Source organism: Frieseomelitta varia, unplaced genomic scaffold, assembly GCF_011392965.1.
Source record: "Frieseomelitta varia isolate USP_RPSP 00005682 unplaced genomic scaffold, Fvar_1.2 scaffold_143, whole genome shotgun sequence".
Classification (NCBI taxonomy): domain Eukaryota; kingdom Metazoa; phylum Arthropoda; class Insecta; order Hymenoptera; family Apidae; genus Frieseomelitta; species Frieseomelitta varia.
In genome coordinates, this window is record NW_025109117.1 from 116,292 (window position 1) to 132,979 (window position 16,688).

Here is a 16,688-nt window from a genome sequence, read left to right on the forward strand (position 1 = left end):
GCGGTAGAACATTGAATACATAAATATCAAGTACTTTTTATTACTAAATATTAAAACTAATTGGAACTTTAAACAACTTAATAAGACTAATTTTTAAAAATTTTTTAAATAGATGCTCGATCTATTTTTCAATTTAACTTTGTGTAACAAACTACTCAATTCCAATTGAGTTCATGAAAATAATTAAACTCAGGAAAATGTAAAAAGGGCGGGTAAATGCATGAAACAATTGCAAATCAATTCGTTTATTTCGAATTGTACGTCATTGAAAAATCTCGACGAAGATCAGTTTAATATTCTTCGGCTCCCTCTCCCTCACCCTCTGCAGAATCCATACCAACCTCCTCGTAGTCCTTCTCCAAAGCGGCAAGATCTTCACGCGCTTCAGAAAACTCGCCTTCTTCCATACCCTCGCCGACATACCAGTGTACAAATGCTCTCTTGGCGTACATTAAGTCGAATTTATGGTCAAGACGAGCCCAAGCTTCTGCGATAGCAGTAGTATTGGACAACATGCAGACAGCTCGTTGTACTTTAGCAAGATCTCCACCTGGTACAACGGTAGGTGGCTGATAATTAATGCCGACTTTGAATCCAGTTGGACACCAATCGACAAACTGAATAGTACGTTTCGTCTTGATAGTTGCAATAGCTGCATTAACGTCTTTAGGTACAACATCTCCTCTGTACAGCATGCAGCACGCCATATACTTTCCGTGTCGTGGATCGCATTTAACCATCTGATTAGCCGGCTCGAAGCAAGCATTTGTGATTTCAGCTACGGAAAGCTGTTCGTGATACGCCTTCTCAGCAGAGATAACCGGGGCGTAAGTGACCAGTGGGAAATGAATTCTTGGATAAGGTACTAAGTTAGTCTGGAATTCCGTCAGATCAACGTTAAGAGCGCCATCGAAACGAAGCGAGGCAGTGATCGAAGATACAATTTGACCAATTAATCGGTTGAGATTTGTATATGTTGGTCTTTCGATGTCCAAATTTCGGCGACAGATATCGTAAATAGCCTCATTGTCGACCATAAATGCACAATCGGAATGTTCTAAAGTGGTATGGGTGGTGAGAATTGAATTATAGGGCTCGACTACAGCAGTGGAAACTTGCGGGGCTGGGTAAATAGCAAATTCCAGCTTTGACTTCTTTCCATAATCCACGGACAGACGTTCCATCAACAAAGATGTGAAACCAGAGCCAGTGCCACCTCCGAAAGAATGGAAAATGAGAAAACCTTGGAGTCCAGTACATTGATCTGCGAGTTTACGAATACGGTCTAGAACAAGGTCAACAATTTCTTTGCCAATTGTGTAGTGACCACGAGCATAATTGTTTGCTGCATCTTCTTTGCCTGTGATCAATTGTTCTGGATGGAAGAGCTGACGATAAGTGCCTGTACGAACCTCGTCTGCAATAAAAACATTACAAAGAATGTCACTTAATTCTCAAAATATGTATAAATAATAATTACATACCAACTACTGTAGGCTCTAAGTCAATGAAAACTGCTCTGGGAACATGTTTTCCTGCACCGGTTTCACTGAAGAAAGTATTGAAACTGTCATCACCTCCTCCAATGGTCTTGTCTGATGGCATCTGACCATCAGGCTGAATACCATGTTCCAGACAATATAATTCCCAGCAGGCATTACCAATTTGGACTCCAGCCTGGCCAACGTGGATTGAGATACATTCACGCTGAAAAAATTCAAATCAATTTAAATTGTAAGCTTGATTTATCAAATAATATTAATATATCTTTAAAAGTCTTTTTTCGTACGATTTATTAAAAATATTTTTTATCAGACCATAGAACGTATAATACTTAAGTTCAATAACATTTAAAATATTTCCTCTATAAATAATATTTGGCAGACATCATTTACGAACTATCGATCGCGTCACTTCAAACGACGCGTACTTCTCTCCTATTCGATAGACGCGAAACAACGAAATTCACAATTTTCACTTTTTTTATATCTACATTCCATGACCAATTTTGCAAATTATGCTTCATGCTGGCACAGTTATTGTATTTGGAGAATAAATATTTCGATATTTTAACGATATCTAGATGCTAAATATGAGTCATAACGGAAAGGGCGGAGCCGGCCGGTGCAAGCGTCGCAACCAAGTCGTCTTCCACGTATATCGCCATCGACGTAATCGATATTTCTCATATGTCTCTAATAAGCAAAATGTCTTAGACAAATGTGTACTTACCATTTTGAAGTCTAGGGATTCGTTTTACGTTCTTGTAGAAAGTGGGTAGTCGATAATTAGAGCAAGTAATGGAGCTTCTGCTATCAACCACACACAACACGTTCGAACACCAAACGATTAATGCGCGAGGGACGCTTACGACGGGATCTTATACCCTTGACTATCGACTCTTTTGGCGCACGGTCATTGGTCGCTAGTGACATCATCCACGTTTCTGATTGGTCAATGGAAGACCGCAGAACGCCACAACGCCTTTACGCATGTTTTCTAGTTCCAAGATATAGTACCCAGTCCCCTGTCATGCGACATTTATTTTATTGATTTTACAAATTTCAACGGGGCACAGCAAGGAAATTGGTACATAATGACCTGTTCATTGACTCGATAGCGATTGATTCTCAAGAAAATATTTATAATACTGGAAAGAACCAATTTACTCAAGTATGAAACGAATACATCGTAGAATACAGCTCAACCATCTTAACGATTATTTTTTGAACGTTTTAGCAAACTTTATTAAGTTTGTTAAAATATTACTAGATCATACATATATTAAACTTATTTTTAAAAATGACAGTCTCGTGTTATAACTAATTATGATAGAAAATATTGCAATTATTTGGATACAATTATTAGGAAACACGTCCTTTTTATTCGTTATACACATCACATATACACACATATATATACGATTATATACATATATGTATAATGTATAGTTTTGGTCTCATTATGCTACACGTTCGTATAGTGTTGTCCTCATCAAGTGTAATAAATAGGAGAACAAGTTAAAACACGTCAGACTGTAACGAAGGTAATTCTAATACCAATTACCATGTATTAAAATAGAACATTTTTTACATAAAGTTGTTATTGTAGAATTAAAAGATTAAATCTTGCAAACGATATAATTAATGCTTCACTGCATGATTGCAGTTATAACTAGCAATTTTATCGAAAACTACTTTCTATGAAAATTGGTCGAAGAGCAAGTATAACGTTGCGAATATTAACACAGTTATGAATCGATTTTCTCGATCATAGTGTGTCACGGAGAGATTGTCATCAGAATTTCACGTTACACATGTGGAGAGATGCACGAGAGAAAGTTGTTGTAAAGTATTACTCTCGCAACACAATATTGCAATTTTTTTTTTCGATATTGCTCTGTTAAAGAAGTATCCGATGTCACAAATAATTTTTTAAAATTTGTTATATATTTTGTTATTTTTAAATTTGCATTGTCACGTGATGAAGGATATTCCGCAAAGCAATGTAAAAAGACGCGACATTTATTCTTAGTTGCAAAACTACGGCGGTTGGATATGGGCGTTGAACTTGCCCATTGGTTAAGAATAGACATTGCGTCGCACAATTTCTATTCGGAAATTAACTCTATGTACAAATCTTTGAAAATAACGAAACTAGCCAAATGAAAATATTGCTTACTTAAAAATATTTGTAGCATCTGTTTAACAAAAACAAAAATTTTATCAATCGTTTAACCATTTAAAAAATAGATAGGTAACTAATCTTCTAATTGTAAACTTACATTTTAATTCATTGTATAAACTAAGAAACAAAAAGAAATATTGATTACCCGTGCAGTTACGTAAGTGGCCATATCCTGTTTAGTGGGATACCATTTCTGAGAATGAATCGATAATTTTCTAAAAATTAAAATACCAAAATGTATTACCAAAAATTCTCAAGATAAGATAGTAATATACTAACATATTGATTGTTTCGATCTGTTGAATTGGTATATATAGGTAGATGTTCTTTCATATGCAGAGATGGCAAGGAAGGATGAGAGTTGCCATGAGAGCGCGCTTGTGCCACTCGACCGTTCACTTTTTCTAAAATTGGTCACAGACGGCTGGATCTCGCGTAAAGAAAGCGGTAAATCGCAACGATCTTCGCTGGAGAAGTTTCGGAGTGGGGCATATAATATTGCATCTGGAAATAACTTATTTGTATGATGTGCACGTAAAACAATAATCGCGTTGCTCCTTCAGAGAACTCCAGAATTATTTTGTCGTTGTTCTTGAAAGTATAATAACGATTTTTCGAACCGTTATACAAGTTTTAAGTAACAACATGTAACTTGTGTCATGTTCATTGAAATTATTTGTAGTTAAAATGTCTGAAAGATTATTATTTCTTAACAAATTTTTACTCGATTTTATTGAATATTTTATATAAGATGAATCTCTGTTTTGTTATTTGTACGTTATTCTTACATATGAAAACTGATCTTCGATATTAACATAATCAATACCGGTACAACTCCACGATGATGTAATGTAACAGATCGACCACGCGCTTATTGTCCTTGCATTTGTAGCGATCTTGTTCTCCAAATATAGTTAGCCAGTGATCCAAGGTTTTTTAGCTTATACTTTATTTCTATTCACGTGAATAACTTTCTGATTGAAAATTTTTCAAGACATTTTCAAATTTTATATTTTCTTCGTATAAAATATTAAAAAGAAGCGGTCGATTAACAAAAATAGTTTGTATTTCGAACATAGAATTATCAAAGAACATTGTAGAACACTTACCTGAAGATATTTAATATTCTTCATTAATGACCAGTGTTGCTATATTTATCAATGACTGATCGTAAACTTATGACATTTAGTAACAGTTAATCATTGATTATTAAACTATTCAGTTACAATTCTAAATATCACTTCGTTAGGTTACTTTGCTGAAATAAATTCCATTATAAATGATTATTATTCAAGATCATATATGTAGGATCAAATAATATTTGATAGTCAATAGTATTTACCTTCCTTCATTATCTGATTCATCATTCATATTGAATGTGACTGCAGTGTCATTATCAGTTAAATGTGGTACATGGATAAAGGAAATCTATTCAGGTAGTGGACTGTTTTTTAATATAGAAGAAACGCTTGTATTAGATGTATATACTTGCTTAGTAATATATAGAGTGCCTATAACGTGTATTTCTGAGAACAAATAAATCACATATAATTTACAAAAAGGAACTTGACGCGGCGTTTAATATTGCTCTTATCGTCAGATAATAGATAAAGGTATTATTATCTATACGTGTGTCTTTAGGCGTATGAATTTTTCATTTGTTTTTCCTTTTCTTCCTGAAGGATCATTATGCGCGTACTCGCTCGTACATGTACACTTGCAAAAGAAATTCCAAGTTAGTCACATATCTTTTTAGTTGTATTTACGTACAAAGGTATTCTTCCAATTGATATAGGCCGTATTCATTGTGCAATGTAATTAAAAATAATATCAAAGTAAGAATATATCGTGTTTTCTTTCTTTTATATCTCTGTGCACCATCGTGAAAATCGGGCAGTGAATCACGTAGAAAAATTGCCAAAAATTTGGAAATTTAAGCATACTCGAACAACGATCGAACCTTTTGGCCATTAGAGAATAATCTTTTGCTCGGTATCATTTTCCTTAAACACGTACAACAGTGTACAAAGGACAATGTTTCGTATTGTTAGAAACACGAGTACTTCGATGAATTCGATAGGATACGTCCCTGATCTTAAATTTAATACGTTTTCTCACCGTTTAAACTGCAGTTTTAATATAAAGTGTCCAATACTCGAGTCGCAACTCCACCATGTATCAATATCTACGATATAATTATTAAAGATTTCTCTAGTTGCTCTATGCTGTACTTTCTGAATAAATTACCAGTGACATATTTTAATCAGATACTATTGTCTAGTTCATTAATTTAACATATGTCTATCAATGCGTCGATTGGCATCGTTGAAACCATATTATTCCGCAACAAATTACTGCGTCTGTTATTGCAGTTATTTGTGAATATCTCATTGCGAAACGCAGGCGAAAGTACAGAGTCTGAGAAACGTCTGAGAAATCCACCAATTCACACGATAGCGAGACATTTCATTTTTTTCGTCATCGATCCTATGACTACGATATAAAACGGCACGACGTCTACATCTAAACTTTATCTATGTACAATAAACGCTGGGCGAGATCCTCGCGAAAGCGCTTGATCAGTTTCGCTCGAGGTTCGCCACGACATCTCTCTATCGCTGATTCTTCAGGATCGATCAGCGCTATATCTAAATTTATATCTAGATTATTTCAAATATTTGCACGACTTGTCTGGAAGGTTTTCCATCGAACAGGTTCGAACGAAAAATTTCTTTTCATATTTTTCTCGTTTTCGTTCGACTCGAAACACGATCATTTTCTTTCGATATTCTTGCACGGCGACGTTACAATCGTTTATCCGCGTATATTTTAAGAAAACGTTTCGAAAAGTATCATTTTCATTTAAAAAAAAAAAAAAGAGGAAAAGGAAACAAAGGAAATGAAAAGAAGAGAATTCGAAAGAATTATACATAGTCGAGAGAAAACTCGAGAAATGATTGATTCATTTGGTACAGGGCAGTGTTTGAGAGAACAACTTCGATCAAAATTCAGGATCATGTTTGTTCCTCTCGTCGATTCTTTCTTTCTTTTCTTTTTTTTTCTTTTATGCCTTCTCATTGTATTGATATCGATTACTTAGAATAATTCCGTACACCGATGAAGATACTGTTCGATTAAATATTAGAAAATCACATCGGCAACACCGGATGGTGTGCTGTTTCGCCTTCCTTCTTGAACCTGCTGTTTCTCACTGGATGTTGAATTCATAGTAGTTAACAGTATAATGCGCTCTACCTAAACATACAATGGCACGATTGGCCTTGATTCTAGGCCGAATTTCAGGGTCGTACATCGCTAATCCAAATGGTTAAGCCGTTAACTAACGCCATCGCTGACGGAATAAATTATCCTTGATGCAGAGACACTCCTCGGGATTAACTCTGGGCAACGGTTGCTTCGTTCCCCCGTTAATCGTCAAATACAAATCTTCAAGTCCAGAGATCGATCATTATCGTTCGATAATAGTCGCCTCGTTTGAACGCGTAATTCATGACCAGAACAAGATTCACGGCCTCGACGATCGAGCAAGATTCACGACTGCCAAGGGCCACGGGTACTCCACCGAAACGCTTGAAACGTTTACTCGTCTTCACCTTGATCGTTATTCTGCAAGAGTGAACCGATGTGGAATCCGTAGCCCAATCGATTGGCGAGGCCTGTTACGGATCAGAGATTCTCCTCGTCCGCGTCCTCGTCCTCCGAACCTCCGTAATTTTCTCCGTTGTCCTGGTCAACCGCGACGAACAGCGCCATGAAACCTTTGTTCGATATCGTGTCGTCCGTTCTGAATCTTACTAGCAGCGCCTCGTTTATCGATATGAACTCGGTGGTGTTCTGAAACATAATGAATTTTATAGTAAAATTGGACACTGATACAGATGGTAGATCGCGTTCTAAAATCAATGTATAAAAGTAGCATAGATCTCCATATGTGAACACTATTTATTGAAACAAAATTTTATGAATTTGAATGTGAATTTCCATTATACGAATATTGTTACTACAGATGATGGACTTATATCGTATAAATTAGTTAGTAACTCAAGAGGTTCATATATGAAAATATAACTCACTTTTGCTTTACATCTTTTTTCTATCTCTAACAGTGTTAAAGATGTAGCTTGCCCTAGTTAAATGTGAATGTGATAGTCTCGAGAATATTGAGACTTTCACACAATGAAGCTAAACTTACGCTATTTCCACAATATCGTCCATAGAGAAGGCCGGACGTGTCCAAACCGGAGTAGATTTCAACGAAATCGTAATTACAGTCGCTTTCTGACTCCAATTGGAACGTGACAAACGTGAGATGTACATTTTTGCCGGGCGGTGCCTCGATCGCCCAATCGCAATCGGTCCTGTGATCGTAATTGTGGGTGCCGTACTTCGCGTGCGAGTACAAATGCTTCACCTCGGTCGTGGCAATCAAGTGGCCGCCGCAAGCTGTAGAACGAAATTAAGTGAACGAAATTGTACCTAACGCTCGAAATTACTTTCGATAATTTCATGAGATTAATTCCATTAAATGGACATTCCCAGAATTTATTGCGGGCGTAAAATGAAACACTACCGCGTTTCAGAAAGCATCGAGCAGCCTGATACTAACTTTAACTTAGTGAATTTAATTCATTAACTGTCAAGTCTTTTTTTTAAAATGTTTAACATAATTTTTTAGATTTTCATTGTTCTTCAATGGGAATGTATCGGGTTATACTTATCTTTTAACTGTGATATTACTCATGCGATTCTGATGAGTGAACGAGATTTTGCGAAAAAATCGCACGGAACACGAAAGGGTTCGTGCATTGAACGCAACATTTAAAGTATATATAGTAGAAATCTCATGGAAATAAATCACGCCCTTATATAACGAAGTTTTAAAATTGATGGCTCTCTTACCAGTACTGTGGGTTGCAAGGAAACCTTTCCTCTGGACGGAAGCGTCGCTCTTAAACACCATGTACATCTGATTTCCAGTTGCCAAGATTGGATGTGGCTCTTTGGTACCGCAAAATTTGCCCAGAACGTGACTATCCGGTGAATCGCCATCATAAATGGCGATATGATCGTAGTTGCATTCTTGATGGGATTCCATCTCGAAAACTTTGAAAATCTACAAGATTTCGAAATTACATCAAATTTATAAATTCCTATATCTAAATCGAATATCTGCCATTGATAGTTTCAAGTTCCGAACATTTCAGTTTGAAAATATATTATAGATTTCGATATTTTCATTTAAAATAATTTCAAATCATTCAAAGATCATTCATTTGCTCCGTGCGTTGTATAATTTTGTCTCACAATTTTCCCCTTATCTTACAATCTTTGTAATAATTATAGTTATTACATCTCGTTGTACAAATGTACAATATTTAAACGTTATACATAATCTGTACTTATTAATCTTCAATTTAAAGAATTTAAAAGTTACATATTCAAATATCTACATTTTGCAAAATTTCATTTGTAGATTTATTGCTTTACTATCATATTTCATCAATATTACATGAATTAAATGAATTATTCATAGCAATAATTGGTCGTCAGATTTTAAATTGGAACTAAATAGCTAATTAACTAGTAATCTTTTACAATCGTCTAAAATTTAAATTCAAAATTCATAATATCAGTTTGTATTTTCTTCCTTACCGAAAATTTACGTGTGATTCAATATTATAAGACATAAGAGGTGCAACTGAACAGCTTACAATTTCAAGAACAAGACCTCGCAGAACAATTAATAATCACGGAATGATAATAAACTTCTTAGGTACCAACTAATTACGTACTAAGATTAACGGCATGATAATAAACTTCTTCTAGGTACTAACTAATTTAATACGATGTCCTGGCTTGGTAACAAAGTGCCAGACGCAATCCTTGAGACCGGGATAATAGTCTGGATAGTTGGGCGATGTTATAGTACCCATTGGTGCGACGATTTCGTACTTGCAACCGCCTTCTTTGCAGTCGTGTCCATTTTCGTGAAGTGTGAAACCGTTATGACACGAACATTGATAAGAGCCTATTGTGTTCCTGCACTCGTGTTGGCAGCCGCCGTTGTTGTTTGAGCATTCGTCCATGTCCGTGAAGAAAACAGCGGCGAAACCGGTTTTCTGAATGCTGTAATCGCACAAAGTAAAGATCAGAAGAAGATACATTTAAAAAGAAAAAAAAAAAAAAAAAAAAAAATTAGGCATCTATGAGTTTGTATGTCAGCTCGCAACGTGGTTTATTAATTTATTAAATTTATTAATTTACCTATTGTCAGACGTGAAAGTCACTCTTAAGGAGTTCCCCTCTGAGATAATTAGCGATGGTAGCCTCGAGCCGCAGAAAATCCCATGTTTTCTCAAAAGATCGTCTCCAAGCTTGCTGCTCACTTCCACAGAATCGTACTCGCAATCCTGTTGACGAGCATTGTTCCCTTCTAAATCGAAATGCGTGAAATTCAGCGTGATACGGTACTGAGGTGGCGCTATAATTTCCCAGACGCAATCCTTGTTCCCCGGGTAAGTTACCGGAAACGAGGGGCTCGTGATAGTTCCGTTTTTATCCTCGAATACTCCGCCACAGGCATCTGACGGATGTAAATGCACGTTAATCGACATATGCGGATAAATCGAAATTCTAAGTTACCGCGGTTATAATATAATTAATGAGAGAAGAGCGGACGAAAAGACGAAGGAGAGATGAAAAATTTTCACAATTTACCTTCGCAGTGCTTCCCATCGGAGTGTAATTCGTAGCCAGGTTTGCAGGAACATTCGAATCCACCCAGAGTATTGATGCAATTATGTTCGCAGCCGTGCTCGATCAAAACACACTCGTCGAATTCTAGAGAATCGGTCAAAAGGATCGATTAAAACTCTCAGGGACAACTTCTCTTTTTCACTAGCTATTCTTTCTCATTTACTCTTCGCCGAGACCCTCTTCAAAATTCATTCACTACCACTACGAAGAGATTTATATTTCAACCCGGGATTACTAGCATAAGATAAAAGGATGAAGGGAATCCAATCGGCAGCCCCATTGAAGCCCGATCGAACGTGAAAACGGGACCGTACCTTTCATGAACGTCGCCGAGAACCCAGCCTTCTGCACCGAGCCGTCGCTAACGAACTTCACCAGAAGTTTGTTGCCGGTGGACTTAATGTCCGGCGGTATCTTGTAACCGCAGTAAACCCCGATCAACGGCGAGTCCGCGTTATGACCGTCCCGCACCTCCACGTAGTCGTACACGCAATTGTCGTGGTTCTCGATCTCGAACGACTGGAACTTCAACGCCACTTGGAAGTTCTGCGGCACGGACAACTTCCAGACGCACTCCTTGCTCGATTGGTAGCCCTCCGGGTAGTTGGGCGACTCCAAATGGCCAGTGTCCTCCACTTCGATCTCGCCGCCGCAAACGGCCTCGTAGCTCGCGGTGAATCCATGGTGGCCCGTTTGATGGCTCGATGTCACGTACGTAACCAGCATTCGACTTCCGGTCGACACCACCGGCTCGTGGATCTTCCCGCTTCCGCAGTATCGACCTGCGTTTCAATTTTCGTCTTTACATTTTTCGTAGATTACGAGAGGTTTCGACGACGTTATTGCTGACGTGAGTTATTTCCGATATTGCACTCTCCGATGATTAAGAGTCACAGCGGTGAAAAGTTGTGTCCAGAGTTTTATTATTATAAGAAATCGTTATTGCCATGGCAAACTAGAGGAACGAATACTTGTGAGTATTGAAGCACGTTGCCGCTCAAAAGTACATGTGTGGGAGTATTGTTCATGAAATTTGCGACAGATTTACAGGATAAATTCTAAACTATTGTTATTGATAATTGAATAAATTAATTATTCAAATTCGTAAATAAATAAATGTTTGTCTATTTTACAGTTATTGCGCGTTGTGTCAATGTTGAACATGGAGATCGTCTTGTCACAGTACGGATTTCAATATGACTTTTATAGAAAATGAACATTGATAATATTTTAAAAGAGGGAAACATACTATAACTTGTAAGCACACACGATGGTAATCCAGGTGAACGTGAGACGAAGACGTAAGATTATTATTTGTGAGATATTTAATAATTTATTGGCACAATAATGTTTTCTAACATGGAATACAAACTAGAATACAAAAATTCAAATTTATCTTAGATTTTCAAGTAGATATAAGAACGAAAAAAAAGTATCTACATATATATATTTTTAAGTGGCACTAAGTGGGTACTAGATACGCATGTGATTAAATTCAAATTCTCAGAATCCTGATTTACTTAGTTATATTATAATTTTCAGCTTGTTCACATATCGTGGTAATTAAACTTGGCCATGAAAATTACAAAAACTCATTTGTTGAGCAATCAAGAGATACTCAGGGTAATAAATTTCTCTAAGTTGTAACATTTACTATTAGCTCTTCATTTATCTCCTAGAATTCATTTGGCTCGAGAATAATCGTGTGTGATAATATTGGAACATCGGTTACTCCATAAACCCAATTCTACGATGTACCCTTCCTCTGTTCAATAGTTTCATATTCGACTCGCCTTAAAACCCGAAATCCAATCAAGTAAAATACGATATTCATATTGACCGTGTAGCAGAACCATAAAGGATCATGCAAATTCTACACGGCATCGGCAAACTAAATCCTTCGATAAATCATTGCTTCGAACGAAACCAACCATTGTCCTCTTTGCTTTAAGAAGAAGAAAAAAAAAAGAGTCATTTTCCACTTGTTAATTATCACCGTGCAAAAAAAAAAAAAAAAAAAAGGATTGTAGATACATTCGTAAATAGGATTTGCCATGGAAACATCGGAATAAGGCCAACAGAAATTTTCTTGGCTGCGGTGGATGCAATATTCGTGATATATACACCACGATACAGTCGGGTCCGCGGGGATAAGTATAAATTTCCCGTGTTTCGCGTGTTTCCGGGTTCGTTATCACCCGTTTTACTTACCCAACACGTTGCTTTTGAACCAGTATCCGTCCCTAATCTCCAAGTAGTCGCTGCGACAAAAATTGCTCTTAAATATGTCGAGCGACGTGATGTTCAGAACTATCCGCTCGCCGTGAGTCGCCGTGATCCTCCATTCGCATCGTTCTCCCTCCACCGGTGGCGAATTGTTCGGATGGATCGGCGATCCAAAACTTCCGCTATTCTCTTGAAACGTTCTGCCACATCCTGCGAGAAATCGATTGAAATATCGGTAAATTGAACGAAGGTCAGTCTCGGCAGAGACTTTTTAAGCAAAGTAAAAAAAAGTTAAATTAGTAATTAATCATAAATCAATGAAATAAAGAGCTACGGTATCTTAGAAAAAAATATACTACAGGTAACCACATACGTAATAACAATCTATACTACATAGATAGAAAAATATATATTACACAGATAATTATAATGATTCGAACTACATATCGAATAATATAATTATTTATCAATCGCTCGATGACGAAAATGACCATGCTTTTGCAAAGGCTAGTGCTATTTTTAGCAACTTACTGTAGCATCTGTAGAGAAGGTTCGTCTGGGCGATATCGCCCTCGCTGAGCCGGAGCCTCTGGCCAATTTCAGGCCGCTTTTTCCCATGAACCTCCATCGGCAGGATCGTGTCCAAGTACGTCCCTCTCGAAAACGTGTTCTTCGCGTAGTGCATGATGGAGTCGTAGTCGTACGGCAGGCCGAGAGAGTTCACTTCCTCCTCCGTCAGTTTGTTGAAATTGTACTCCTGACCTACAGAGAAATTTTTGAGAGAGAGAGTTTCGCAAAACGTTCAAACATCACAGAACGTACGTACGTACATATGTACAGAACCACTGTCTCTGATAACATTCGTACGTTCTCGCGTGTCCGTTGTTCGAATCGCGTATCATAGCGAGCACGCAAACGTTCGGAGTACATACGCGTTTCGCCTCGCCATCCAAATTAACCACTTCGGATCGGCAAACATTCGACGCTCACGGCAACGGGTGTTCGCGTCAGGTAACCCTTTCTGCGTAGCTATAGTTCGGCAACTCGACGTGCCATCGAAGAAACAAAGCCGATCGATATCCATCGGCTATCCAGCTGCTTCCAAAGCGGCGTTCGACATTGTCAATGTCGACGTTTCCGGTACACACGTACGAAGTCCACCCCCCCCCCCCCTCATCCCCCGAAACGATTGTCGCCGCACGGGACGACATTCCGCGTTTCGACACAGGCTCGACTATTATTCAATCGCGCAGCCGGCGTTTCGATCGGTGTTTGATCATCGGGAAGCGGGGCAGCAACCTTAACGCGAAACCGCAACAGCGGCACGCGCGCGTTCCTCTTCCATGCGTGCAATTTCGCGTTTGCTTTTGTCTCTCGGTGTGGGCCCTGTGGGCTCCCTGTCGGCGTCCCGGCCTCAAGGTGAAATTTCGTCGCGCAAACAGCTGACGCCTCCACCCTAATTAAACAGCTCGTTACCATTTCTGTTATGAGTATCCATTAATCGGGATGCGGTTTGTCACGTGTAAATATTAGAATCGGCCCGCCCCGCCGATTAGTTGTCATTGCTAGTGATTGGTGAGACCTGGCCCGGCAAATTGGCCCATTAATCTGTAACGGATACCAAACTTTCGTCCATTGGGCGAAGGCAAACGACCGTTTCCTACTTGCGACGGAAATCGAGATCGAGGCACGCACTCCTCCTGCCCGGATCCTTCTCACGTTCACCAAACATCGGTGACTGGTAACGACGGTCAAACTGTTCGCGAAACGACGTTGCTCCAGCGCTTTGATTCGACACGATTCGAAGTACGTTCACGTTCCTCTGACCGTTTTTTTAGTGACCATTTGAAAAAAATCGTCGTGGACAGGTGCCACGCGAGAAATACCAACGGTAAAAAACCTCTGCCGTTTATTTACGCACGTTTAAGTTTAAGTACCAGAATAGTCCTTTAATTGAAAACAGTAAGTAATTAGGACAAGAAGCTTCAATATGCTGTTAATCGAAAACCGAGGCCATTATGCATTTCGAACAACGCGATCGCGCCGCATTGCACTGATATGGCTAATGATCGTAGAAATGAAAACATCCTGCGTGTTCGCTATGCGTTCTCGGAGATCTTGGTTCGGCTACATGAAAGTAGAATTGTTCCTTTTATTTTCTATTTTTATTTGAACTGTATATTTTGTTCGGATGAGTAAGAAAGACAGCCGATAGAATTGGTGGAGAAATTTCACTTACCAGACATGATATTGTCACGGATGATCTGCACATGACGGTCGCGATCCGGCCTCGTGTGCTCGTGCCAGAAACCGACCACGTGGCCCAATTCGTGAACCACTATACCGAACTTGTCGCAGTTCTTCCCGATACTTATTGCCTGCGGACCGTTCCCTCGTTTCCCGACGAACGAGCAGCATCTGCGAAGTTGTTTCAAAAGCGAAATGAAAGAAATTCCGTGCGAATAGGTGGTCGTGGACTGGTATATTACGAAGGAAACTGTCTTTTCTATTACATTCTCCCGCACATAAAAGGAAATGTCCTTTTAACACGAATCATACGCACATATACGATAATATCCAAGGTAAGTTACTTTAACAGTAGAATTCAGAAATCAGAATTGCTGAATGTTACGAAGAGTGAGGGTTTTTTTTTTCAAAAAACAAGTAGAATGTTCGAACGTTGTGTACTATTCAAAAATTCTTTTATCTAAATAGTATATTTACTAACTAAGAGATTTTTGTACGTATAACTATAGTACGTATAACTAGAAGCTCGACAATTTTTGTTCTCTCTGTTATTTAATTTAATTTTGACAACTATCTATTATTTTTCATGTAGGATATACTTCAGATAATTATATTTAATCAGAAAAATATAGCTAATTGAGCAGAGTTCTACTGTATCATTACATCCCAAGAGATTTAATTCTGTGATAAAATTTTTCGCAGATTGAAGCGGTAAGAAAAAAAGAAAATAATGAAAATGAACCCTGTATTGTAATTCAAGGAATTTGGAAAAGGGTTTCTCGATGATACGAAGCATAAAAAAAAAAAATGAGAGATAAGTGAATTCCTCAATATCGAAGTAGATCGAACAATTTTCTTAATCTCCATTTGGATACGTGTAATTTAATATCAGAAAAGTTACCCGAAAATTTGATTAACCGAACATTTTTGTCCACCTATGGGAGTCTTCGCTGTATTTAAAAATTCTCTTCTTCTTTTTATTCGCGAAACTCACCCGCACGGCCTTTCCGTGAAGAGTATGTAATTTGGATGCTCCTGAGGTACCCTCTCGACGAACTTGACGCAAGTGAAGTTTTCCCAGTGTCTCATGGCTTGCTTGAACAGGGCCTTATGAGCGCCGGAAAAATTCCCATCGATCTCGTACGGGATCACCCCGTGATCCCATACACGTTCCTTGCGTGCAGTCGCGGCTCTTCGCGTCCTCCCCGAAAATCTGTGTCTTGTGGTGCCACGTTTGTTTGCCAAATACTTTGGTTTATGCTCCATGTCGTAGAACTCTATCGAACGTAGCTGCCGATCGTGCAACGACAGTACCTCGTCGGAAGTGTCGTCGAAGTCTCGTCTGATTAGGGGAATCTTGCGAACTCGATGCCTTCTTCTTGTTCCTCTGCAAATAAATATGTCCGTTCGTTTAATCCTTTTTTAAAACGCTGTCGCGGTAGCCGCTGTGCGTACATGACTTTAGTCACTTAAATATTAGTAGAAATATTAATATAATAAAATAAATGTAAATATAATAAAATGATATATAAATAAAATATAATAATAAAATAATAAAATAAAATATAAATAAAATATGACAATAAAATATAAATATAATAATATAATAATAAAGTAATAAAGTAAAATATAAATAAAATATGATAATAAAATAATAAAATAAAATATAAATAGCAACTTTTAAATAAACGAAGCCAATACTATCTAATTTTAAATTAATAATTGTATTATGTATCGACGTCATTACAAAT

At 37.9% G+C, this 16,688-nt stretch overlaps 2 protein-coding genes across 2 annotated transcripts; both read right to left on the reverse strand.

The window, feature by feature from the left end:
* Positions 1-229: 229 nt before the first annotated feature.
* Positions 230-2,383, reverse strand: LOC122532899 (tubulin alpha-1 chain). Its single transcript, XM_043662085.1, has 3 exons — positions 2,233-2,383; positions 1,485-1,707; positions 230-1,417 (listed from the first exon to the last, which is right to left on the reverse strand). Exons 1-3 carry the CDS (start codon positions 2,233-2,235, stop codon positions 291-293), a joined length of 1,353 nt encoding a protein of 450 aa, XP_043518020.1. The 5' UTR covers positions 2,236-2,383; the 3' UTR covers positions 230-290.
* A 2,972-nt stretch (positions 2,384-5,355) lies between these two features.
* On the reverse strand, positions 5,356-16,324 carry LOC122532870 (dorsal-ventral patterning tolloid-like protein 1). Its single transcript, XM_043662018.1, has 11 exons — positions 15,932-16,324; positions 14,930-15,108; positions 13,222-13,452; positions 12,676-12,900; positions 10,779-11,246; positions 10,426-10,548; positions 9,973-10,291; positions 9,543-9,834; positions 8,608-8,821; positions 7,901-8,151; positions 5,356-7,542 (listed from the first exon to the last, which is right to left on the reverse strand). Exons 1-11 carry the CDS (start codon positions 16,201-16,203, stop codon positions 7,375-7,377), a joined length of 2,742 nt encoding a protein of 913 aa, XP_043517953.1. The 5' UTR covers positions 16,204-16,324; the 3' UTR covers positions 5,356-7,374.
* Between the last annotated feature and the right edge of the window lie 364 nt (positions 16,325-16,688).